This window comes from Rhododendron vialii, chromosome 9a (assembly GCF_030253575.1).
Source record: "Rhododendron vialii isolate Sample 1 chromosome 9a, ASM3025357v1".
Taxonomy (NCBI): domain Eukaryota; kingdom Viridiplantae; phylum Streptophyta; class Magnoliopsida; order Ericales; family Ericaceae; genus Rhododendron; species Rhododendron vialii.
Genome location: NC_080565.1, coordinates 10234944 through 10262456, shown reverse-complemented (window position 1 = coordinate 10262456; position 27513 = coordinate 10234944). Strand labels below are relative to the sequence as shown.

Genomic DNA, 27513 nt, shown 5'->3' with positions numbered 1-27513 from the left:
CTAACAACCCGTAACGGTTGGAATGTCCCACCACTACCATCCCCTCCCTCCCTGGTCCCTCCTCACTTTCTATCTCTGTATTTTCTCTCTTTTTCAACAAACCCTTCTCTTTCCCACCTTTCCTCTCACCTCAACCTATGCATACACATGTTAGATACATGTGAGATAGAATGGCACTCTATACATGTGAAACAAGAAAACAAACACATACCCCAGGATTCGCAGTATATGCTCTAATGGTTCCATCCATCCAACAAATTTTTTCCCTTTTAAGAACCCTTTTCCAACTCCTTTATATATCACCTCTCTATCTCTCTCGATCAATCGATCGATTCATGTAATCTCTTGGCACAGCCATGTCAATTGGGATTCCTCTGTTTCTTGTGGTTAGCTTCGTTTTAGCTCATGGTCATGGCAAAAGAATTCCAACGACCCTCGAAGGACCCTTCAAGCCTGTGACGGTTCCACTTGACAACAGCTTCCGTGGAGGGGCAGTAGATTTGCCGGAAACCGATCCGCGGGTGCAGAGGACGGTTGTAGGGTTTGAGCCTGAGCAAATATCTGTCTCCCTCTCCTCAACTTATGACTCTGTTTGGATTTCTTGGATCACTGGTATGTTTGTTTCCAATTTTTTTTTTCATCCTTAATACGATTGGGATTTAGTTAAATTTGAAGAGATAGAATAGAGCTAGAAGATGTGGCATCTGAGTTGGGTTTTTGGTATATAATGCATTGCTTAAGAAATGGAATCAATTCATGGGTTGGCCTGTTTTCCAGGAAAACAAATTTTCCGCCCGACAATGCTGTATCGATGACTGTGTGGGGCCCATTTCTGGGTGCTACACGAAGTGTTCTTCAGTTTTAAAATAATGTTTTGAGTAAACTTGTAAAATTCAGCTCAATCAGGTAATTGTATGTGCTTGAACGCCTTGGATTTCTTTGCGTGGAACCCTAAAGTGGGTCCCATACAACTATCAGTACGCTTTTCTTCGGTATGCATAGTATATTGGTTTAAAGGCAATTTATAAACTATAAACAATATTGATTAGTGTTGTCCATCTTCCTCTGGCTAGTTTTATTTTTCTTTTTTTCTTGACACTACTTCTGAATGTTTGTATATATGCCTCAATGAACTGTTTTTTATTATAAAATAATGTTGACTTCATAGTTCACTGTTAGATTAAGTTCTGATAGGCTGATTTGTACTAATCCGAATTAAATCAGTGCTTGGGTTGCTTTCCGATTAGAAAATACTAATGTTTTTGCTTCAAAAGTAATTCAAATAAAACAATGGTGATTCGTGAATGGAAAAAGATGATTTGTGGAATGAATGTTCATTCTCAAAATTTGTTATATGCTTTTGTAGATAGCCCTAAAGGAACTGTGAAATGATTTCGTTTTCTGCTGTTTGATTAAGTCTGTTGACATGGCTTAAATCGTTGTTCATATAGACATACATGGTTGATGTAGAATGAAATTGCTACTATCTCAAAAAATTAAACTCTAGGCAAGCATCTGAACATATCGTAATTGATCTGCTGCGTTCAAATGCATACGTAAAAGACATTGGATGCCAGTTATTTGAGAAAGTTTGGTTAAATTGCATTGCAGGGGAATACCAAATTGGCGATAACATTAAACCATTTAACCCTGATATGATTGCAAGTGTTGTTTACTATGGGAGGGTGAGATTTGCATTGACTCGTCAAGCGCCTGGCCATTCTCTCATTTACAGTCAACTTTATCCTTTTGAAGGCCTTCAGAACTACACTTCTGGAATTATACACCACGTCCGTCTCACAGGTATTATCACCAGTACAGATTCTGAACTCTCCCACAATTTTAAATTCACTCTAGATTTGTTAAAACATTCCAATTCTTGGGGATTCATGTTAAACTAAAGAATCCACTTATGTTAAATTTCCCGTCAGGTTTACATTTAATTTTTCCTACGAAGTACTTTTTAGGTGTGAATAACAAATTCATTGACAGAAAACATACTTACAAGAGCCAAGGCATACCTTCCAAACTAACAAACAAAGGAACTAAGCTCAGCTAAAAAGCGGAGGCAAAAATCCTATGGGGGATTTGCCAACGGCCGCAAATCATTTTGCTTAGGGGAGTCGGTTATACAGAAGAGAACTGGGAACTCCTAATATGAGCATCAAAAGAAATTTTCTGTAGTACAGCGAGATAGGACTTTTTAATGCCTTGGAATAAGAGTTCCTTTCTTGTCAAATGTAGAATCATCATATTATCCCCATAAGGCATGAAATGTCAGCATCCTACTATGTTGTTCTTTAGAGGTTCCACCTAAATGACAGACGTGGTTCCTGATATTCCTGGAGTACGTGCAGCCAGAATAGGATGCAGTGTGTAGTTCCTGCGGGCAGAGAGCTAAAGATGACGGAATAGCCCCCAATTACTGAGTTTATCTTTGATTCTGAGCTTCTTTTCCGCGGCCATCCATGGAATAAAACTATGCGTATATGTACATGTAGGGAACAGAACTAATTTGTGCGAATGCACAATAGGGCCATGGGTTCTAATGGCATCCCACGTAGTTGCAGCAGAATATGTAGAAGTGGGAGAAACTGCCCATAAAACTTTATCTTCAACAGTGGAACTAGGCTAAAAAAGTGGCTTTAGAGAAGTGGGAAAGGGCCATGTCCATTGAGCATCAAAGATTACCAAAGATACCTTCTGAAAGGGGAATCCCTGAAGAATGAAGAGCTCATTTTGGTTATTACTAGAAGTGCTTTATTCCTTTGATACTCTCAAGTTTCTGATTGACACCAGACTACATAGTCAGTTTATGTGCATGAGCATTTACATTTAACTGGAACTATTACCGGCTACCCAAGATTAATGTTGGTTGATTTTTCTGTTCAAAGTGCCTCCTAAAGAGATAAGATTCTAATATCCTAGCACTTTCTGGAAGTTACTGCAAGCGATGGATGGTCGGTAGAAGTTTTTCTCCTCTAATTAGTTACACTTGGTTTCTGTGAAAGGCCCATGGACTATGAGTAAATATTCCCATATGAATGTTTAATTGTTTTTTCGGAATCAGTTTTCAAGAACACTTTCGGAATTGTTACGGTTAAAGAACTTGCTCTCAAGGAAATTTTTTCGGAACAACTTCTATTTTAAGAATGTACCGATTTTATTTTTTTGTTTTCTTTAATATCCATTTCAGCAAAAAAAGAAACGATTACCATATGATAACCATGAGTAGATTATCTTTTTAAGAAAACAAATTTTTTAGGAAGTGTTGTGGGAAACTATTTTTGAAAACAGAAAGCAAATAGGGAAATACTATTTCTACTCAGCTCAGTCAGCTTCTTCCTTTGTCTGCCCCTGCTCCCACTGTTTTCCCTTTTTAACTATGGTAGTGGGGATCCTATGGACAATTGTATGAGGTTTCTACATTTCAGTTTCTACTAGGTTTTAGATTGAGTTTGGGATCCTTAATTCAGCTTCAAGGTTTGTGGACATAGATACGGACACCTATGATCCATGTAGACTTTGCCATTAAATTAGATGTTATGATCCTTTTGTAGAACAACCAAATGGCAGCCCAGAATCTATACAAACTGATGAAAATTAACATACTCTGGCACAAGATCATGCTATAGTTTCTAGAAGCAGACTTTGAAGTTTGGATAATGTGCAGAAAGAATAGAGAAGCATAATCAAATGGGAAATAGATACAAACAAAGAAACTTGAACCCGTGACCTTCCCCTCGCATGAGCTCTAGTACTACGATAAATCATTATTCGCCCCAAAAGCTTAAGGTATTTGGGAAATGGACTATACTAGGCATCCCCAACAAGGTGTGCATATAGCACTGTTGACACGAAGCATTTGTGAGCCCTTGTACCCATATTCCAGCTTTGATGGTAGTTTTGCAATAACACATACAAAACGAAAACTCTCTTACATGTTATGGTATATTATCACATTTTTCCGCACAACATGCAACAACTTGAGTAGACCCATCGAATGGTGCCACTTCCGGATTGAAATCCTGGCTCCGCCACTATTCAGGCAATACTTCTCACAATCATGCAAATCACATCCATTACAGTTGACTTCTTCAGAGAAGAAAAACATAGTGATACAAAGATAAACAAAAGAAAAACAGAACTGAAGTATGTCCTTTATTAATATTTACTGAGTAGCTTTTATTATGGTGTCAAGACTTCTCTACTTCACTATATTTGAGGTTGTTTAGTTTGTTTTTTCAGGGTTGCAGCCTGATACAGTATACTATTATAAATGCGGAGATCCTTCTATACCAGCAATGAGCAATACGTTCTATTTTAAGACAATGCCTGTTTCTGGTCCAATGAGTTATCCAAAGAGGATTGCAGTGGTGGGAGACACGGGCCTTACATACAATACCACTTCAACAATTGGCCACTTGATGAGAAACAGTCCTGATCTTGTTCTATTAGTCGGGGATGTTACTTATGCTAACTTATATCTCACAAATGGTACTGGGTCCGACTGTTACTCTTGTTCATTTGCAAACACTCCCATTCATGAGACGTATCAGCCTCGTTGGGATTATTGGGGCAGGTAACATTCAAGTATGTCATTCTTATCTTCATCTTCATTTTTCTCCTTTCTATTTATTTGGTACAACAAATCTGTCAAAAACCTTTTAGTGGGCAATAAGATCAAACAGGATAGGCTTCTGAACGGTAAATGCAGGTGGTTCACCATCTTTTATAAAACTAATTTAAGCATAAGCAATGATTAGACAACAATAAGAACATTGGATCCCTCCTATAATACTCGTAGAAGTATGTGGAATGGTCCAGAACTATGTTTCCTGGTACAAGTCTCAGTGCGTGTCTGTCCGTGTGGGTGTCAGACCTTTCGAAACTTTAATCTTGGGTTGTTAGGATATTGTGTCCAAAGGTTGGGTATGGTACAGAAACACATCCTGAACTCATTGTATTACCATCACTCCATCAGATGATATTCTTAGACAATGCGTAGTGTGTCATTAAAAATGTACATGAATCAAAATCAAAAGGGGTTAAAAAACATGGAATTTTATGTACCATCCTGGTGGAAGGCTCAAAATATTTCTTTTCTAGCTAATGTGAGCCTTATTTTCTTCAAATACTGTATGAAATAGAGGATGCAAGTGTCCAGATGGGATACATCGTCACTTATATCCCCTACACTAGTGCTTGTCATGTCCTTGTCATGTCCATCAGACATGGGGATTGTGGTGAAACTGAAATAGTTCATGTAAACACCGGTTTTGAAGATTTGAAACAGTTCTTGGGATGAAAGTCATGTCAAAGCTAGTGCTTAGTTGTTTAGATGCATATGATCGCGCAAAACCATATTGAGTGTCAGTAAACCTTTGCCAAGCAGTGAAGAAACATAAATGCCATATCCCAGCCAGGACATGGTACATGCTTCCCGTTTATTCAGGTGGATTGCTCCCCTAGATTCAACTCAACCACTAACACCGGACAACCATTGCATGGTTCTACTTACTATAGGGTTCTTTGTGTTCTTTTTAGTCCATTTTATAGTTACATGTTTCTTTTACTACAATTCAGTGCAATGTATGTTATGCATGTATTATCGTGTTAATTTCAGGTTTATGCAGCCTCTGGTGTCCAAAGTTCCAATAATGGTGGTAGAAGGAAACCATGAACTAGAACTACAGGCTGGAAATGTGACCTTTGCAGCTTACAGTTCTCGATTTGCATTCCCGTCCGAGGAAAGTGAATCTCTGTCCACATTCTATTATTCTTTCACTGCTGGGGGCATACATTGCATAATGCTTGGGGCCTACATTGATTACAATAAATTAGGTAAACATAAAACTTCAGCCTCCCTTCGATTTGTCAACCTTTACATTTGTAAGGATACAATTACGTCGCTTATTGTATGTTCGAGTTTAAACAACTGCTTTGAAGGAATGTTCTACAAACGTTGATTTAATTTAATAGAAGATGGTAGTATATCCAGGGTTCGCTCTAAATGTTTCAATCTTGCACAATTTCAGATTAGGTTTTGGTCTTATAAAATTCGGTAAACCTGAACTAAGTTAAAAGCAAAGAGATTTCTTGCACAATTTTATCCTGTAGACTGTAGAGGTTCACTTGATTTTATTGGACTGTGGATACTGAAAATTCAAATTAGCCACCAAGAAATCTTGGAGTCATGACTCACCACCAAATGTCACTTATGTTTAAAATTCATGCCAGTAGCTAAGGAGATCTCTAACTTCCCCGAATCCCATCATAGGAAATCAATACAAATGGTTGGAGAGAGACCTTGCTAAAGTTGACAGAAAAGTGACTCCATGGTTGGTAGCTACTTGGCATCCACCTTGGTACAGCACCTACAAGGCACACTATAGAGAGGCAGAGTGCATGAAGGTAGCAATGGAAGAACTCCTCTACAAATATGCTGTCGACTTGGTGTTTAATGGACATGTAAGTGCCTATTTTCATTGAGTACTGTTTGTCTATAATGGTGTTTGTTACGGACTGTGTGATTCTAACATGATTAATGTGACTATGTGAGCAAAAGAAGTTGAAGAGACTCCCGCACCCATCTATAAGATCTTGGCACGCAAATCTTTTAAAGCTTGACTGACCTCTTATTCAATCGATAACAAGCAATGCAGCTTCAACCTTCTTCTAGCAAGAAACTTTGAAGTTTATAAAACTTTATTTTCGTGATTCTCCCATCTAGGTTGCCCTACTTTGACATATTGGAACAAACCCATTGCTCAGCTCTAGCCTCAGTGGTGTAACCTTCCCTTCTCTCCAAAATTAACCTTAGACTAAGATTATCTATCTGCTTCATTCACTCTCTTTTTTAAATTATTACTTTCAAGTTGAAAATGTTGAACCTTTAGGTCTTGATCTTCAATGTTTTACAGTTCTAGATTGAAGGGTTAGGGACTGAATAAAACTTATCTGGTAAAATGAATATCTCAGTTTTTTTTTGGTCATTGTAATTTAAGTTTACCAGTCTTGATTTTTATTTACTTCAGATTTTGACCTTGTGAAACTTTTTGATAAGGAATACTTTAGCATAAAATGGTTTTTTTTTTTTTTTGGCTCAGAACAGACACAAGTAGACTGGAAGATCCTTGTTCAACCATTCTGAAACAATGCTTTCCTAATTATGTTCAAATGCATTATCACAGTTAAGCACTTTTTCATTGGCTCATACGGAGTGGAAGGAAAGTGATTTGTTTCTTATAAAGCTTTTATTTACGTTCATATCCGCCAACTATCATACTTTTTTTATTTGGTTCCCGTAAGACCATCTTGCTTTAAAACAAAAGAAAGTGATTTACCTGCATTGATTCTGTTTCTTTCAGCCATTTGTGCCATGGCTGAGCTAGTAAAATATGGCCATGTTTCATAGAAGCAATTTACTGAAAACATCATCAGAATTGTCATACTAGTAATCTTATTGTCATACTGATAATCTTTGTATGACAAGATGGCATACTACTAAAAACCTTTAAGAAATGCTGCAAAGTCGAACTGGACCTATAGGACATACTTTTCTTACTGGCAATACCTCATATTAGAATACGAGCTTTCAATTTGATGACTTAAAGTCCGCATTGTCATCTGAATTCAACATCAATGGAGTAAGAAATTATTTGGGACATGTGCATGAACTGTTACCTTATGTTGGTGCAATTGCCGCTTCCCCATATTTGTAAAAATAAAGATAAAAATTGATGACGTACATGTAATGTAATTCCAAGGAAAATTAATATTGCGTACATAAAGCAAACAAGTAGTACATCAATTTTGTATCTTTAAGATCTACGTATTGGTTTGTGCATTCGCAACTGAGTACATGTTTACAGTGGCAATGGTTCTAACTATGCTTCAGAAATTGACAGGTCCATGCATATGAGAGGTCCAATCGAGTATATAACTATACCTTGGATCCATGTGGTCCTGTCTATATCACAGTTGGTGATGGTGGTAACCGAGAAAAGATGGCGATACCTCATGCTGATGAAATGGGTAATTGTCCTGACCCATCCACCACACCAGATTTTATGGGTGGATTCTGTGCATACAATTTTACCTCAGGCCCAGCAGCCGGTAGGTTCTGTTGGGATAGGCAGCCTGATTACAGTGCGCTCAGGGAAACTAGCTTTGGCCATGGGATTCTAGAGGTACCCGAATTTCTTTCCAACGCACTGCATCGAACATTTTTGGCCATTTCCCTTAAGTATGATGAAATACGAATGATCTTGATAAATCATTCGGAAGATACTATTGAGGAGACCAGTGTAAGTATTTAGCTGTTTGAAATGATTGGGGAAATTCTTCTTTGAAAAGGCTGCCATGATATAAAACATCAGTCAAATCACTATCTTGCAATCAAACGATCAAAAGTTTTGTCCCGGCCAAAAAAAAAAAAAAAACAGAACAGATCAGAACAGAACAGGACTTGTTCTTTTCTTTGCCATGGCACTAAGAAGTTCTTACCCAATTGTACCGAGCAGGACACAAGGATCCTAGTCGATACAACTGGGATGATGTTATTACATATCCACTGGTTTCCCATATATTTTTCTAGAAAGTTTTTATAAGAGATCCTAAAAACAGTAAACAAACTCTGGCAAAAACCTGTTTTGCCGTTCTTGAGCCAAATTTTGCTCTATAAGTAGTGAAGCCATTTTCTTGCCACATCCTCAATTAGTGTAAGAGCTATTTTGGAGCCTCTGGCTACAATTGTCATTGAAATCTCCATGACACTTGGGTGTGGTGACTTGCAATGGGCAAGCACCTAGAAATATTACTGCAAGGCATATACTATTTAAAAGTTGAAGATCTCCACTAGCCATAGATTTCACTTATGCACTTTTGCTTTCAGAATGAGTGGTTGTAGAAACTAGAAAGCCCTCAACGGTATGGCTGAAATATCAACTTTGAGCATTGACATGGGTGACCTTTTCAGATTATCTCCAATAACTTGCCATTTCTTTTTCCAAAACAACCTTTTTGGCAGGAGATCCAGAAAAGTGCCCCCATGGCTTACCCAAACCGTGGTCAGAAACTGTGTTGCCATTCTCGAGCCAAATACTGTGAAGCCATTTTCTTCCCACATCCTCAACAAGTGTGAGAGCTCTTTCGGAGCCTCTAGCTGTATGCGTCAGTTAAATCTGCAGGACACTCAAAATGTTCTGCCCACAACCAATTGTTAGGGTCAATAACTCTTTGAAAAGTAAAATGTGAAATACGAAATCCAAAACTAGTGGTTTTGTGAGTTATGATAGACAAGCAACTACAAATGTTATGGTTAGGCTGATAATATTTCAGCTTGTAGATTCCCACTAGCCATAGACTTCAGTCGTGCGTACATGTTTTCAGAATGGGAGATTGTAGAAAGCCTTTGATGGTACGGCTGAACTTTCAACTTTGGAAAAGTGATGTATTACACGGAGAAAAATGTAGTAGCGTGTAGTAACTAGTAACATGATTCTTAACAAGAAAATAAGGAAAAGAAAAAAGCCATAGAATGTTAGAATATGGAATACTTTCAATTAAACTATAGTTACATTTGGGTGGCTTAACCGATCTGATCTTGGGTTACTGAATGACTATAACTCAAATTCATCCAGTACTTTTTATCTGTTCCTGTCAATGCTAGAATTTGAAACTGGCAATTTTTTATGGCAGGTGAAGAATGAAACCCATGCCCTATGGTCATGGTATCGGAATCAGGACATGTACGACATGGCTGGAGATCAGATCTACATTGTAAGGCAACCTGATAGGTGCCCAGTGGAATGAAAGGGAATCAGTAAACGTATAGAAAACTGAAATGAAGCCTATCAGGCAAAAATGAAGAAAAATTCTTTCTAACTGTAAAACCCAACCATCAACAGTAACATGAAGTGTTTGATAACTGACAATATGCTGCTTTGAAATATGATATGCTGCTCTGTAATTCTTCATCCACAATTAGGGTGAGTGTTTGTGGCCTTAACTCGTCTTTCCATTACATATCTTATTTACACATTTAGTGAACTTTTGACCGAAACGTCAAAAAAAAGTATGGAAAAGAGGATTGTAAAAGCAAGAAATTCACAGCGAAACTTCAAAAAGGTTCAGAAAACACAATAGTAAATCATTTGGAATCATTAGGCCAACTTCAGCCTTAGTATGTATGCCTGCAATTGACCTACCCTTTTTGTGGCTTCATCAGGTTAATGAGTTCCAATAAGTTGCAAGCAAAATGCCCTGAAAGACAGACATTAGAGAATATTTTGTAGCACGGATGGTCATGTATCAGAGGTGCATTTGGTTACTATGGCCATTACCTTCCACATTCTTGGATGCATGGATTAGTAACCATTGAGCAATTTGTAACAGAAATAACCAAAAAAAAGTGTTTTATAAGACTATTAAAGTTCAAAATAAAAAATCCTCATTTTCAGCCTTTCCATGCTCATATAAGTCTCTTTTCGCCCTCCGTTTAAGCTGAAAAAGGGTGGTTGGAGCAGGGGGAGGAGATGTTTGGTGTTTCAGTTTGATAAATCGCAGAAGTATTGTGAATGGAGGGAAATGAGCCTGTTGATAATTGTTTTCAGTGTGGGGAGCATGTCGACAACTTCATGCAAAATAATAGTACTAATATATGTGGGAAAGATAAGAAGGGCGGTAGTACAGGGAACGGAATGAAGTATTAGGCCCAATTCTTTTTTCCATATTTGGTTGGTTTAGGAAAATGAGAAGAAAAGAAATACTAAATCTTTTTCCTTTCGTTCAAACATATAGCAAGTGAATGCGTATAAGTATTCAGTAATTCCATATCCCTATCCCTTGACAAATATATGACCTAATACAGTGCAAAGTGATTCTCTTTGCCTTCTAGTTCTATACACCGCCTTTTTCTGTACATGAATGCAACTTCATTGAGTTTTACCCTTCTATTGATTACCCAAGGGATAGATGGAAACGGCTAGGCGCCCAACTAGTCGGATGCTAGGTGCTAGGCGACTGACTAGTTGGCCCCCTAGGCACTAGGCCCCGCCACGGCCCCTCTGCCGGACTAATGCCTAGCGACTTTTACCGTACTGTATGAAAGATGCTGAGAGCCACAGTATGAGCTTCAACTGCAAGCGAAGTATTAGTCTTAGGATGATAAACCTAGCTTTAAAGCTGTTCTGGAAATTGTAAGTTAGAAATGGGACCATTTGGACATCAGTTGGATTCCCAGAATCACTTTGAAATGTTCTCTTACATTTTACGAAGATCTCAAAGGGTCGCAGCCTGGAAGTGACCTTGTGGTTGAGCCACCTCATCTCAAAGGAATTAAAGCTTTCAAAATCATGGAACCCGAACTTTGTTAAGGTCGTGTCCGAATTATCGATGATGCAAACAGAACCTAATAGCAATTAAATCCACACACAACCTGCTTCTTTGTGTTCTATGCATTACAATTTACCATGGTAATGAATCAATGATGCTAATAGACAACCACAGCATTTGAAATGGACCGCTGAATTGAATTTGAAACATCTACGATGGAGTGGAGATTGAAGGATTCGCTTAAACGTAGAACTGCCCAACCATTGAATTGAATTTGAAACATCTACATTTGGATGGAGTTTCAATGATCCACTTAAACCTAGAATTGCATGCCTAATGCATAACCGAAAAAGTAGAAAAAAAAAAAAAAAAACTTTTTTCCAAATCAGCTGTGTTATTTAGTTAATTTGGTAACAACTTTTTTACCATCAGAGCACAAAATGAAGCTAAAGATCAAATGCTATTCTAATCGAAAGAAGGCCCCAATTTCTACCTAAACTGTAGCAAACCTAGTCTTCTTCCACTTCAAAATGGCCTAAACCTAAATGAACTGCCATACGAATAACACAAGAAGCGAGCAAGAGAGCGAAATCAAGACTTTGAGCATTGACAACTCCAAACAAGCTTTAGAATTGTTGGTGTTGGTGATAGGTCCCAAACCGGGTGTGAGACCTCCGTTGTTGCCGGTGGTTCCTGGCGGGGGTGGTGCGTATAAAGATGGAGTCCTTGGTGTCGTTCCGGGCAGTGTCCCTCCAGTTCCGGGTGTTGTTCCTCCTGCTCCTGTTCCGGGCGTTGTTCCTCCCGCTGTGCTGCAATTTTTAAGAATCAAAGACCGTTAATTACTAGCGATACAAAGTAACTCCCTCAATCCCATTTTGTTTGTTCATTTTCAAGAGTTGTGTTTTTCAATCAAATCAACATGTATTTTCTTGACTAGCTTCTATTTTTTATTTCTTAAAAAGAACTTGTAAAGAGTGTGCATCTAGTTACTAACAACGAACAAAGTATATACTAAATCTAGACGATTATTTGCTAAATCCGGGGTAGGAGATTAATCACAAACAAAATGGGAGTAGCACATATGTCTCAAACAATTTTCCCAATATCATTATTGAGGTTCGAAATCTTATCACAAACTTGTAGAATCCAATACAAGCTTGTATGAATCTCATTTGCCCATTCTATCTACTACTCAGTGTAATCATTTCATTCAGTTTTTTCCTCCCCTATAAACAACTTACTCCATTGTTAGAGCTTGTCCTATATTGATTAAATATAACATTCAAATCTAGTACATGAGCCTGTGCGGCCTATCCATTCATTGTCAATTAGTTTTAAGTTGGATGCTTTAATATGGTATCAGAATTATGTTTTTGAAGGCTTGGACAAGCCTCTATGTCGTTACTTAGTAAGGGTGTAAGTGTTACCCACCATCTGTGAAATCCTTGCAGGTTTATGTTTGTTGATCGCAATTATCATTAGCTCCACAAGTGTTTGCTACCATGCCTTCTCTGTCCAAAGATCTAGTAGTTCTTTGTCCTTACCCTCTCCTAAACTTCATATTGTTCTCCATAAAGCTACTTGTTCTTGCACTACTCATCAAATTTCTCACTATGTCGCCTATGATCGTTTATCTCCTCCTCTTCTCGCTTTCACTTCATGAGTTTCCTCTATAGATGTCCCTAACATTGTACATGAGGCTGTTTCTTTGTTTGAGTGACAGACAACAATGGAGGCTAAGATGTCTGCTCTCCATAAGAATGACACTTGGGAGTTGGTTCCTCTCCTACCAGAAAAGTCTATTGTTGGTTGTCAGTGGGTCTTTACGGTCAAATACAATACGGATGGGACTGTTGAATGGTACAAGGCACGCCTTGTGGCCAAATGCTATGCGCAAACATATTGAGTTGATTATGCAGAAACTTTTTTCCCAGTCGCCAAAATTACCTCTATTTGGGTTCTTATTTCTCTAGTCGCTAATCTTGGTTAATTGTCCCTTGTTTCAATTGGATGTCAAGAATGATTTCTTACATGGTGACGTGCTCGAAAAGATATACATGGAACAACCACCTGGATTTGTTGGTCAGGGAGAGCATTCTCAGGTTTGTTGTCTTTGCAGAGCTCTAACAACCATCAAATAAAATTTGATATTTTTATTTTCATGCCAGTGTTCAAGTTTTCATAGCACTTCGTGTTTCACTAAATTAAGGGAACAATATTTTTACCACCAAGGTACGTAGTAGCCTAGTGGCTCATGATTCACTCCCATAGGGTTTGGTGGCCTTGAGGTCACGGGTTTGAGTCGTGCTAACGACGCTCTCTCGAACTTGGTTCTTCTACGAAGCCCAATTGTGGTCCGCTAGTCATTGGTGGGGCAGTAGTTACTATGACTCTTTGGTCACTTTCGAGACTTGCTGTAGGTCTGGATTCCCTATGATTATACCCATGGGAGGCTGTTGAGCCCAGTCTGGAGTCCTTATATCAACCCCTTTTGAATTCTTAATTGTTAGATTTGCGCAAATATTTTAGATTAGTCATTTGTTTCGACTAGAACAATTTATAATTTAGAAAGAAAATATACTCCCTCTATCCCAATTTAATACTCCCTCCGTTCCTTTTTTGTGTCCAGTATTCTATTTTGGGCTGTCCCTTAATAAATGTCCATTTTGTAAAGTAAGGGGGGTAAAAGTTGATACATTGTCTATTTTGTCCCTAAAAGTAGATTTCATTTTGAAAAGTTAGTGAGTAAAAGTATAATGATGATGGGTAAGTAGGAAAAGTAGAGGAAAAAGTTGATATGAAAGGTGTAATGATGATGTCTTTTTAATAAGTTGAAGTTACGAAGCAGGACACTTAAAAAGGGACGGAGGGAGTAGTTCTTTTTGGGAGTTTGTGTCACTTTTCAATTGATTTTATCTTGTAATTTATAATGTTTTATGTGACTTCAAAAACATTGTATTACAGAATTAATCGAGACCTATCAAACAAAATCCATATTCGATATAATATTCATTTCGAATTTAAATATAAAACTAGTTTTTTAACCGGTTATAATATAATGAAAGACTATTAAATTGGGACGGAGGGAGTAATGATCTAAAGCAAAAAAGATAGTTCGAAAAAAGACAAATTTATTATTTTTTTCATCATTTTTTGTATTTTTTTTACGAACACAGAGGCAAATAATGCATTTACTATTTTGGTAATGTACACATGTGACTAGGCAAAATCCCTATTCAAATCTGCTGTTTTGTACTTTAGCTAGTCAAAAGCTCTACGTGTCTTCTTGCAATCTCTCTATACTATCACAGCTACATGCATAATGTTCTAAGAGAATAAATTTTTTACACCGCCGGTATAAACATTTGTTTCCTCCAAATCAATTACATCGCGTCACATTGCAAAACAGTGGTCCCAATCAATATATCATGGCGACGTAACGCAATATGATTGATTTGGAGGAAATAAATGTTTATACCGACGGTATAAATAATTTAATCTCATGCTGTAACTTTCTTTTTAATAATTAATTACTGGACTTTGTTCTTGGAGGAGAGAGAAGAAGAGGGTTGCATGGGAGAGAGATAATGTTTGTTTATGTTTACCTTTGCTACAATGCCTAGCTTCTTTTGAGATGTACTGTAGCATTTTTGTAAAATGCCTAGCTTGATAGCTAGGCTGTTGCACCCTCCTTTTTGTGAAATCACCTTCTATTTTAGCTAAAAGTTTGATATAGAGAGGCTTGTGCACATTAAAGAGGTGAATATATCAACAACTTTGGAAATGGAAATGGCAAAAAGAGGACTAAAACTAAAGGTGTACCTCGGAGACGATGGAAACACACAAGATCCATAACCTGAAAAAGCAAAAAATAAAATATTAGAAAAAAAATGCGATGATTACATTTACCTAGTTGTAAAGAATAAAGATGTCCAATAAAGTGTGGCCAAATTTCAGCAAATCTATTTATGAATATCTTGTTCAAACATAAAAATGGAGAGAGAGAGAGAGAGAGAGAGAGAGAGAGAGAGAGAGAGAGAAATCTAAATGAGCAATGCTAGGAGCACGATTTTTTACAACTCCTCGGAAAATAATTGTGTTCATAACTGTTTGATGTATGTGATCCTTAGGTCCAGCCCTATGGCTAGACCCAAGAAGCCATTGCCTTAAGCCCTCATATTTTTGCCCCAAAATAGGGCCCCCAACTCCAAGTAAATATTTACTTTTTCCATCTTACAAAGTTTGTCCGGTTTGCAAAAACGAGGATTAAAAAATAATGCATTTCTTTCACTAAAAAATTAAATTTTTTTCATAAACTAAAAGAACTCAATGATATCTAATAAATTGTTGAAATTTTCTTGTAAAAAATTTACTACTATTTTTGAATTCTCGTTTTGCGAATCGGACAAATTTTATGGGGAGGGTTAGCCCGCAATATCAGCAGTTATCTGCCTTTGGACCAGCGGTGGGGCATTGTTCTTTAAGCTTTTAGTGGCTAAATGGTTGGGAAAAAAAATTCTTCTTGAATTTTTGCCTCCTGAAATTTGAACTCAGCCAAAATGGATTTACATGTAGCAATGGCACCACAGAACCACTGTGAAAAAAATGATAACAGCCATGCAAACAAATTATATAGCTATATTTTCCATGCAAAGCTTCAGTAACACTCTTTAGTCCTCTTATTTTTTCTTAATTTTTTCTGTTATGTTTCGTTTAAGTGTTTTTACAAACTCAAATTCACTAAAAGCAACAAGAAAAATATATGTTGTACATATGTATATCTATGTATTTTGAATTTGACAACAATAATAGATAGCGCACCATCTTGTGAGTTCACATAGGGCCTTCAAATGTATAGGACAGGCCTTGGTGATTGTGCATACATATCGAACAGTTTCAGCTACGATTAACACCTTAAAAGAGAAGTTATAATATTTTCACGAGGTGCTGATAAAATATACTAATGTATAGATGCTAAAAATTAAAAACACATGCACACGAAGAGATAGAGAGAGAGAGAGAGAGAGAGAGAGAGAGGTGACTAACTGGGGTCAGTTTCGGCAACGGTTGCAGCTCCACCGAAGTTGCAGCTACCAGGGGCATTAGCCTTGCGCTGGTAATAACTATTGAAGGCATAAGAGGCATGGGCCTGAATCGTATTAGGCAGAAAACACAGCCCAGACGACTGAATCGGCGAGCAATCGGCTCCGGCTCCACAGGCGTAGTCTAGCGCCGTCTGCAGCGCCGGGCTGCTGGCGTCGCTCCGAGCCACGCACCACGACGCTCCTGCTACCCTCACATACAACAACTGCGCCGCCATTAACGAGAGAAATACTGCTGTTATACCAACTGCCTTAAACTGTGATGCCATGGCTGGAAACGGAAGCTGTTAAATATGGCTGCTGCTGTGGAGTGAGTAACGTGGGTTGCCGAAGGGGGTGAGGAGAGAGAAGGGAAGTCTAGAGAGAGAGAGAGAGAATCAAGTGTTGCTCTCTTTACTTTTCCACTGTTCTATTTTTGCTTTTCTTTTCTTTTGTTTTGCTTCTGTCTTCTCTTTTGTCTTTTGCTTTTTTCTCTTTTTTGTGTGAAATGTTTTTTTGTTTATTTATAGTCTGCCAATTTGGGTGACGGTCCAAAAGCGTGGTTAAGCATTTAATTTTGACATTTATGTATGTGACATCAATTAAATGGTAAACATGTAAGATATTTGCACGTTTATCGGACAGAATTAAGTTTGGTCATAATCTAGCTTTTATTGAAAGAGTTGCACGGTAATATTTTTGTTTAATTGACGAAAGTCAATATTGTTAGAATACTTTCGATTAAAACATTTGAAGAGGAGTTCAACTTGTGACCTCATTTCTTCAAACACTTAAGTGCATTCCTGATGTCGTTGAGCCAAAGGCTTCTTACGTGTAATATATATGCATGAGATGTGTGATTCAACCGTCATAAAAGAAGATTACAGTTTGGTAATAACAAAGAGACTAAGAGCTCGTTCCAGAACATTTTTTTAAAAAATAAGTACTTATTTTACATTTTCAAACTCAAAAATAATGTAAATGAAAAATAACTTTTAAATTTTTTTTGCACTTTATTAAAGACAAGATCCATATTGTATATTTTTAGATTTCAATAAGCCCATCATTTTTGAGCTTGAAATTGCCTTCTTAAAAAATAAGTACTTATTTCGCGTTCCGGAATGGAGCCTAATAACTTATAACCGGAGGGTGCGCCAATGCCATTTATGAGCTATGCGTTTATTATAGTAATCTGAACCGTTTATTTTGTAGAGTCCGTAGAATTTTGGGTTCACGCAAAAGAATCAGCTTTATTGGACATCTATAGATATATCAAAAATTAATTATTGGTTTATAAAACGGACGGCCTAGATTCTGTTAATAGTTTTTAAGTTAAAATGTTCATGGCTGTCTGTTTTATAAATCATCAAAATTTAATTTTTGATCCACCTATCGATGTCCAATAAATCTGGTTTCTTGCATGAATACATTACTTTGCAAGCCCTACAAGATAAACGGTTCAGATTAGTGCAATGAGCACACTGTGGAGCCCACAATCTCAATGGAAGGCAGAAATCCCATGGTTTCCATCCCATTGGAAAATAAAAATATGCAAATCAAAAAGAAAAAAGGGTTATCGTACCAGTTACTTGAGTCCTGTATGGTTTGTACGTTTTATTAGTTTATTAAAATAGATTTGTTTACTTTGAAATTGAATTTGAACACAAATGTGTTTAGATTCAAATCCAAAATAAGAGTGTCAAGAACTTAACTGGTCTTAAATGGGTATTTTGTAAGCATGCAAGTACAACTGTTGAGTGATGAATGACATTTTATGAAAGTATATTCGAGGAGCTGCTCTCTCTAATGGCAAATTAATGATAATTTGCAATCAGGAATAGTACATTAACCAAATGACTAGTCGTGTACAGTAGCGAAGTCAAGATTTTGACCTTGGGAGGGCCAGTTTAATAGACATATATATATTTTTATTGAAATGTATAGTTATTATTCCTTCCATCCATTTTTAAGTGTCTCACTTCATAACTTCAACTTATTGAGAAACATCATCATTACACTTTTCACATCAATTTTTATCTCTAATTTCCCTACTTACCTTCTATGGAGACATCATCATTACACTTTTACTTACTAACTTTTCAAAATGGAAATGTACCAACATTTACTCACTAATTTTTACAAAATAGACACTTATTTAGGGACAGCTTAAAATGGAATACTGAATTTTAAAAAGAGGACGGAGGGAGTATTTATCCAGGGTGTGTGTTGTCCCTCCCAAAACGACGTAGTTTTAGAACACGCCCACATAGAGAACACCACCTCGTTTGACACTCATTTTTTGCCTTCCACGTACCCACCAAAACGACCCCGTTTTGGTGGTAAAGAAAAAGAAAACCCAAATTTGAACGAGAGAAATTTATTCACGGAGGAACCTTAAATAAGTTATTCACAGCTTCGCACAATCTCACCCGTCCATTTCGGCAATGAATGGTTGAGATGTGTTATTAATTTTGACCGGCAAAAAATACTTTTTGCCCGTCAAAATTGGTTTTCAATTTGAACCGTCCAAAGACTCCAAAACACTTTTAGACGTGTGAAATTGGGCTTCGTAAACTTAGTTTATGAAAACCTCTGTAAAAAATAAGGTTATTCTCAATCTGAACACTTTTGAAAAAAACTGCTTATTTCGGGTCCATCGATTTAAAAGTATTACTGTGTAAAGTCCTTAATTAGATGAAAATGCCCTGTCTTCTGAGTTCTCTCGCGTGCGCCTCCCTCGTCTCTCTCTCTCTCTCTCTCTCTCTTGTTTCGCGCAATCGTTGGTTATATGAAACAACTCCTGGATAAATGGCCCACTGGTTCATGAGAGAAGAGAGACAGAGGAGTGTCTTCCTTTCTCATTACTCCCTTGCCCACCGGTTCATGTGCTCAGCTACTGCAGTTAGGGCTGCAAACGATCCGAGCCGTTCGCGAGCGGCTCGAAGCTCGGCTCGACAACGGCTCGGCTCGGCTCGGTTCGAGAAACAAACGAACGACTTCGAGCTCAAGTCCTGGGCTCGTTTCATAAACGAGCCGAGCTCGAGCTAGTCGAAACTCGGCTCGAATTGACTCGCGAGCTCAACTATATTATATATATTTATATATAAAGGAATTTTCAAGTGAGGGATCCCTCATTTTGTTAAAATGAGGGATTTTCATTTCCCGATCAAATTTTAAAAATCTGAACCGTTCAATGTGTGCAGAACGTAATTTTAAGGGTCCCCTCGAGAAATTAGCAAAAAAAATGACCGGGAAGGGCGTCATCCGAGCAGTTTTTTTTGAACCGTTCAATGAAAACTGCTCGGATGAAGCCCTTCCCGGTCATTTTTTTTGCTGATTTCTCACGGGGACCCTTAAAATCACGTTCTGATCACTTTGACCGGCTCGGGTCATCGAAATTCAATCGGGAAGGGGAGTCCCGTATTTTAATAAAATGAGGGATCCCTCACCGGAACCTAACTCTTTATATATATATATTTTACATATTTATATTTATTTATATATATATATTTATATATATTTGTTTCATAAACGAGCAGAGCGAGCCGAGCTCGAGCTCTGTAAATACATCTCGAGCCGAGCTCGAGCTCGAGTCCTGCAGCTCGTCACGAGCTCGAGCTCCAACTAAATTTTTGACGAGTCGAGCTCGAACACTCTAAAACTCGACTCGACTCGGCTCGTTTGCAGCCCTAACTGCAGTACTACTTCCTTTCTCCCATAGTAGTATTAGTATTACAGTAATGATACCCACCGCACCACTCACTGCACGTGTGCCGGACCCACTCCGGCCACCGAATGGCTGATCCAAACCGTCTAAAAATTCTATAAAAAAAAAAAGAGTGGGCCTACGCAAAAAATCAATGGCATCCGACGTGTGTAGGTGCTCGATCCGAAAGTATTATATTGATTGGGCCCCACAGTTGGATATGTGGCAGTTCAACTTTATGACTACTACTTCTCCTAGGCTAGAGCTGGGCAACAGACACGAGACACGATAACACAATACGAACCGAACACGAAGTTAGCGGGTTAGGGTTGAACATTTCTGACACGAAACACGAAAATGACATGACTCGAGAACACGAATTCTAAATGGGTCGGGTTCGAGTTGAACACGCGAGACACGAAATTGACACGATCAACATAGTTACGAATCTGTGTCACCCATTTTCACGAACATGTATACATAATATATGGTATATCTGCAATTCTATATAGAGTTAGGCAACAGACACGATAACACGACACGAACCGGACACGAAGTTAACGGGTTAGGGTTGAGCATTTCTGACACGAAACACGAAAATGACACGACTCGAGAAACACGAATTCTAAATGGATTGGGTGATTTGTGACACGAACCCGACTGACACGACACGAACACGACCCGACCTGACTTTTTACCCAAGTCTATCCTAGGCTAAGCTACTGTCAATATGTGATGCTACCACGTGAGACGGGTCATTGAATGTGGTGACTAAATAATGGCCAGTTTTTAACAAACCACTTGCCTTTCTGAACTCTTTTTTTTCTTTATTTTTTTCCCGCATTTCTTTACATTAAATTTTTACGAATTATTGATTTGTGTCGAGGAGAGGAATTGAAAAAAGTTAAAAATTATGACTTTCATTTATTTTTTAAATTTTTGTTAAAAAATATCCACGAGACGGGTCAATTAAAAAATATCCACGAGACGGGTCATTGAATGTGGTGACTAAATAATGGCCAGTTTTTAACAAAACCACTTGCCTTTCTGAACTCTTTTTTTTTCTTTATTTTTTTCCCGCATTTCTTTACATTAAATTTTTACGAATTATTGATTTGTGTCGAGGAGAGGAATTGAAAAAAGTTAAAAATTATGACTTTCATTTATTTTTTAAATTTTTGTTAAAAAATATCCACGAAAAAGCCCAGAAAATATTTTTTGGACTTTTCTTTTTCGGATTTTTTCTTGGATTATTTCAGAAGAGAATAGATTGGCACAAATAACATTATCAATTGCTTCATTTTGAAAACAGAAAATGAATATATTGAAACAGATAATATTATCTTTTTGTTTTTTTACAAGGTACAAATGATAAATTAACACAGATAATATTATCTGAGAGTTTGGGACCTTTTTTGTGATTTAGTTTTTTTTATTGAAAATAAAAGATAACATTGTATTTGAAGCTTGTCTATTTTTTGTTTTAGTTTGATGCCACGATCATAGAAATAAATAAGGTTTTTTGTGTCACACATATAACTTTATTTGTGTGTGTTTATTTGTTTATTAAGATGGTAAAGTAAAACACGTAAAATGTTTTTTCTTTTGTCACACAAATAATGCTCAGTATGTATTTATTTGTGTTAGTTGTGTTACAAAGTAACACATACGTATAATCTTATATTGTGTTATTTTGCCATCCTTATAACAAAATAAGCACACCCACAAATAAAGTTATATGCGTGACACAAAATATACAGATAATCTTCTTCTTTTTTATGTGTGACACCAAACCAATAACATTATATGTATTCTCGTAATAAAACCAACATAAATGGTTATCAGTTCAAATCTATACTATGTATTGTTTTGAGAAGGCCAACAGATAATATTATCTTTGCTAATCATGTACTGTGTATAATCGCAATAAAATCAACAGATATAGTTATCTATCAAAATTTATACTCTTTATTATCCCAAAAGACTGACAAATAATGTTGTTTGTCCAAATTCATACTATGTACTTTTCTCAAAAAAACCAATCGATAAGGTTATCTCTACGAATTCTGTACTCTATATAATCGCAATAAAATTAACAGATTTGGTTATCTATCCAAATCTATACTCTTTCATATCCAAAAAAAATAGACAAATAAGGTTATCTGTCTATATCAACATATGCAGTTCATTTTTTGACTTAAGGCCACTTTTTTGTTGTAAAAATGTGAAGGTAATTTTTTTGATGTAACAACTTTTTTTTCTTATTCATTACTAAAAACAGTTGAGTTGCCTAAAAGGGAAAAAAAATGTTACTCCTTCCGTCCATTTTTAAGTGTCCTGCTTCGTAATTCCAACTTATTAAAAAGACATCATTATTATACCTTTCACATCAACTTTTTCCTCCACTTTCCCTACTTACCCATCATCATTATACTTTTACTCATTTACTTTTTAAAATGGAATCTACTTTTAGGGACAAAATAGACAATTCACCAACTTTTACCCATTAACTTTACAAAATAGACACTTATTAAGGGACAGCCCAAAATAAAATACCGGACTATAAATAAGGCATGGAGGGAGTATATACTTACTATAAATGTCACATATATACAAAAACAGTCATTTTCAAATAAGGAGGTCCATATTTTAGTTAAAATAAGGACCTCTCTATTCCTCCCATTTTCCGTTAGAATTTCGATGATCCGAGCCGCTCAATGTGTTCAAAACGTGATTTTAAAAGTACTCGCAAGGAATCAGCAAAAAAAATGACCGGGAAGGGCTTCATCCGAGCAGTTTTTATTTGAACCGTTCGATAAAAAATAAACAAAAACTGCTCGGATGAAGCCTTTCCGATCATTTTTTTTTGCTGATTTCTCGCGTGTACCCTTAAAATCACGTTCTGAACACATTGAGCAGCTTGAATCATCGAAATTCTATCGGAAAAGAGAGGTCCTTATTTTATTAAGTAAATGTGGTCCTTAGGAGAAGGAGACTCTATACAAAAAATAAAATAAAATAACTTAGGTAAAAACCAAAAAGAAACATGGCAACCAAAAGATATAGTGGTTTTTTTTGGGTGAAAATTAAATTGCATTAATTAGGAAATAATAGTAATTCATCTAATTGCATGGCAAAAAGGATATGGTGGTTGTACCATAACAATCCCTAAAAAGTTATTGTACTTCCAAGAGAACTTTTTCCCCTTTCCACTGCCTCCCACCCAACCTTGTTCTTTGTGCTCCTTCACCGAAGTACCTCAGTCAATATTGAGGAAAGTCAAAAGGCCATTTTTTTCCCGAAAAAATAGATGGATTATTATTAATCAGAAACATGGATGGTCAGAACACCCGACATCAGACAGGGAAAGATCAGTGATAGACTAGGGGACAGGACCCCCTCAGGAAACCAATCTAGCACCTGATAGGGCTTTTTTCGCCAACGAATGGGCAACCCTATTACAAGAACGTTTAACATGAGTAAATCGACAAGAAGAAAATAGAGGTAATAGGTCAATACAGTCTGAGAGAATCGAGCTACAATCAGAGAAAGACTTTCCTTCTTGCATAAGAGCTTGGACCACTTCAAGTGAGTCTCCTTCAATAATAACATGTGATAGACCGTTAGTGGCAGCAAAAACCATTGCTTCCCAAAACCCCATAGCTTCGACAGAACGAGGAGCTAGCAGACCCGTGAAAGGGATAGAAGCCATCCCCAAAATTTGTCCCAGATAATCCCGGGCCACCAAACCAACACCCACAATCATTTTTTCCTTACAAAGAGCACTGTCTACATTAATCTTGACCATACCAACAGGAGGCAAACACCACTTAGGAACCGGTAATGGATCAGCAGAGACTAAGGTAGACTTTTTTGGCCCAGACGCTAAATGGAAATTCGAGCATAAGTCCAAGCCTTTTCCAAAATACGAGTCGTTGTCCAGCTCTGGCTGTTAAAAAGCAAATCATTCGAGGCTTTCCAGATAAACCAACAGATAGAGAGAAAAAGGGCTTCCATATCCTCCGTCCCCCCGTTGTTCTAGAATGACTTCGAGATGGAGCCCCACCACTCGAAAAAGTGGGTGGTGCCCCAGAAGGAAGAGATAGCAGAAGCAAACGGGGATCGACGCCACACATCTTTAGACGACTTACATTGAAAGAGCATATGTTCAAGGGTTTCAACATGTGATTGGCAGTGAGGACAATATGGAAGAACATCAACATTCCTCCGATGCAGATTATACATGACAGCAATAGCATTATGAGAACAACGCCACATAAACATCTTAATCTTATTAGGAATGGGAACAGACCAAAGAGATTTCCAGAGGGGGTTCAAAGCATCACCTGAGCTTGATTCCCCCCTTTCACGGGAGTACCGTAAAAAAATGCTATTCATAGCCAAATGATACGCATATTTTACTGAGAAAGAGCCATTGCTAGTGTAATGCCACGTACCTTTATCCCTAATTCCTTGAGAACTTATCGGAATGGAGAGAATAGATTCCACATCTAAATTTGAAAATAAAGACTTTATCAAAGCAAAATTCCACCAGTGCGTCTCATCATCAATAAGATCAGCCACTCGGTTGATATCATAAAAAGGGGAATCCGCCAATGGGGGAGGGCTAAGAGTCTTAAAAGATAAGGACCGAGGAAGCCACGGATCCTTCCAAATATCAATAGAAGACCCATCACCCACACTCCATCGCCACCCCTTCTTAAGGATAGTTCTGCCAGCGACAATACTTCTCCAGGCCCAAGAAGCAGCATTAGGACAAGGGGCATCCCAAAAGGATAAATTATGAAAGTACTTCCATTTGAAAAGTTGCTGGAATAAAGAACGAGGCCCTTGAAGTAACCTCCAACCTTGTTTAGCTAAGAATGCAAGATTAACAGCATGACTATCACGAAAACCCAGCCCTCCCTTTGACTTCCGCTCACATAACTTGTTCCAACGGACCCAACTAATCTTATTCTCACTCTCTTTTGCCCCCCACCAGAATTTACGAATAGCACAACTAAGATTTCTGCACACTTACTTTGGTAAAAGAAAACATTGCATGACATAATTGGGCATGGTCGAAGCCACTGACTTAATCATGACCTCTTTATCAGCAGGGTTCAATGTCGAGTCTCTCCAACTTTTTAATCTGTCCAAAACACGATCAGAAACATACTTAAAAACTTCCGTTTTGGATTTGCCAATAATGGACGGTAGCCCCAAGTACTTGCCTCCCTGAGTCTCAATTCGGATATTCAGGAAGTTGGAAATCCCTTGTTTAACATCGTTGGGCATATTTGGACTAAAAAACAAAGTAGATTTCGCCTTGTTTACCATCTGTCCAAAAGCACCTTCATATTTGCGGAGAATGTCCTCAATAGCGTGACAACCAGCATCTGAAGCTTCCCAGAAAAGAATGGAGTCATCAGCGAAAAAAAGATGGGAAATCGGAGGGCAATGTAAACCCACCTTAATCCCTCGAAGAGTCTGGTCTTCAATCTCCTTCTGAATAAGATAATGGAAGTCCTCAGCGCACAGAATAAAGAGATATGGGGAAAGGGGACAGCCTTGCCGAATACCTCTGGACGGGGAAAAAAGGTCGCCCTTATTGCCATTAATAACAGTAGCAAATGAGACAGAAGTCAAACAAGCCATAACCCACCGGATCCATTGTTCATCAAAACCAAATCGACGTAACACTGCCTCCGAGTAAGGCCACTCAATGCGGTCATAGGCTTTCACCATATCCAACTTTAGTGCAACCCAGCCCTTTTTGCCATAATACCAATTTTTGAGCGAGTGCATCAGTTCGTGCGCATTCAAAACACTATCCGAGATTTGTCGACCTCCAATAAAAGTACTCTGATTCTTTGAAATAATATAGGAAAGAAAAGGTTTGAGGCGGTTGGCTAGGATTTTGGTAATGATTTTATAGGATATATTGCATAGGCTTATGGGTCTGAACGAGCTAGGTTTAGTAGGACACTTTATTTTTGGGATTAGAGTGATCAAGGTTTGGTTTACACTACGAAGAAGGTGGGAGGTATGAAAAAAGCTTTTCACTGTAGCTACTACATCAGGTCCAACTATATCCTAGTAGGTTTGGAAAAAAAGGGGAGTCATACCATCAACACCAGGGGCTTTGGATGGCTCCATGCCTTTGAGGGCAGAAAAAACCTCCAAATCTGTCACAGGGCCTATCAAAGATCTATTCATAGCACCAGTAATTTTATGGGGGATAGCTTGCACGGTATCTTGGACATTGAGTATAGGGTTAGCAGTGAAAAGGTTAGAGAAAAACTGTTTGAATTCCGACTGAACCTCGATAGGATCACATGTCCAAGTACCATCACTCTTTTCAATACCAGATATGCGATTAGTAGAGCGCCGCTGCATAACTGAGGCGTGAAAGAAACGTGTATTTTTATCTCCATGTTGAAGCCAATTAATTCTGGACTTTTGTTTTCAGAAAAGTTCTTCCTTGTCCCATTCAAGCTTTAACCGCCACTTCAAATTCTGGATTGTCCCCGGAGGAGGGCCCTTATCAGAGTTTCTAAGCCTAAAAACCTTTGATTTTAGCTCCTCAATCACCTTACCAGTATCAGCCTGTTTCCATCTTTTCCAGTTAGTAAGACAGGATCGACATGTTTGGATTTTCTTAAACACCGAAAAGGACCTAGACCCTTGAATAGAACTAGCCCAAGACTGACGGATAATCTCACGAACCTCATCATCATTAGCCCATCGTGCATCAAACCGAAAAGGAACACGGCTTCTGGTTGAGATCGCCCTGAGATTCAGGAGAAGAGCATTATGGTCAGATCCCATGGTTTCTAGATGAGTGACTGACGACTGGTTAAAAAGTAGACACCACAAAGGGGTTGCCAATACTCTATCAAGTCGCTTTTGAATATAATCATCCCTGCTCCTATTGTTATGCCAAGTGAAAGGATATCCTGAGAAGCCCAAATCCACCAAACCACAATCATCGATAAACTTCTGAAAACCACGAAAGGACCACGAAGGACCGGTATTCCCACCCGATTTTTCATCAGAACACATAATATCATTCATGTCACCCCAGATCATCCAATCATCACCAAGACAGGACTTATAATTCACGAAAAAATCCCATGGCTTCCTTCTTTCGTTATCAACTGGGCTAAAGTACACATTAACCAATCTCCAAGACTTATTCAGCACTTCATCAAAAATACGAACATCAATGAACCACGAACACATTTTAACTTAGGTAACAGAGGATTTACCTTTCCAAAAGAGGGCCAATCCGCCAGAAGAACCCACCGGATCAACATGAATAGCACTATCCATATTCAGAGACCTTCTAATTAAATCCAGCCTGTGCACTTTGTTTTTCGTTTCCGA

At 37.9% G+C, this 27513-nt stretch overlaps 3 protein-coding genes across 4 annotated transcripts; 1 reads left to right on the top strand and 2 right to left on the bottom strand.

Moving 5' to 3' along the window:
* Positions 1-126: 126 nt before the first annotated feature.
* Positions 127-10468, top strand: LOC131299433 (purple acid phosphatase 15-like). Of its 2 annotated transcripts, XM_058324982.1 has the most exons (8): positions 127-612; positions 1612-1803; positions 4249-4582; positions 5627-5844; positions 6281-6471; positions 7911-8192; positions 9703-9832; positions 10232-10468. In XM_058324982.1, the coding sequence occupies exons 1-7, from the start codon at positions 357-359 to the stop codon at positions 9814-9816; spliced, it is 1587 nt and encodes a 528-aa protein (XP_058180965.1). In that variant the 5' UTR covers positions 127-356; the 3' UTR covers positions 9817-9832; positions 10232-10468. The 2 variants fall into 2 exon arrangements, with proteins under 2 accessions (XP_058180965.1, XP_058180964.1); XM_058324981.1 differs by lacking the exon at positions 10232-10468 and having other exon boundaries at positions 9703-9984.
* Positions 10469-11577: 1109 nt separating this feature from the next.
* On the bottom strand, positions 11578-16905 carry LOC131299449 (PLASMODESMATA CALLOSE-BINDING PROTEIN 3). The gene is made up of 3 exons (XM_058325006.1): positions 16384-16905; positions 15160-15193; positions 11578-12146 (listed from the first exon to the last, which is right to left on the bottom strand). Exons 1-3 carry the CDS (start codon positions 16706-16708, stop codon positions 11879-11881), a joined length of 627 nt encoding a protein of 208 aa, XP_058180989.1. The 5' UTR covers positions 16709-16905; the 3' UTR covers positions 11578-11878.
* Positions 16906-23524: 6619 nt separating this feature from the next.
* On the bottom strand, positions 23525-26523 carry LOC131299601 (uncharacterized). Its single transcript, XM_058325187.1, has 4 exons — positions 26253-26523; positions 25220-25973; positions 24276-25153; positions 23525-24009 (listed from the first exon to the last, which is right to left on the bottom strand). The coding sequence occupies exons 1-4, from the start codon at positions 26521-26523 to the stop codon at positions 23525-23527; spliced, it is 2388 nt and encodes a 795-aa protein (XP_058181170.1).
* Between the last annotated feature and the right edge of the window lie 990 nt (positions 26524-27513).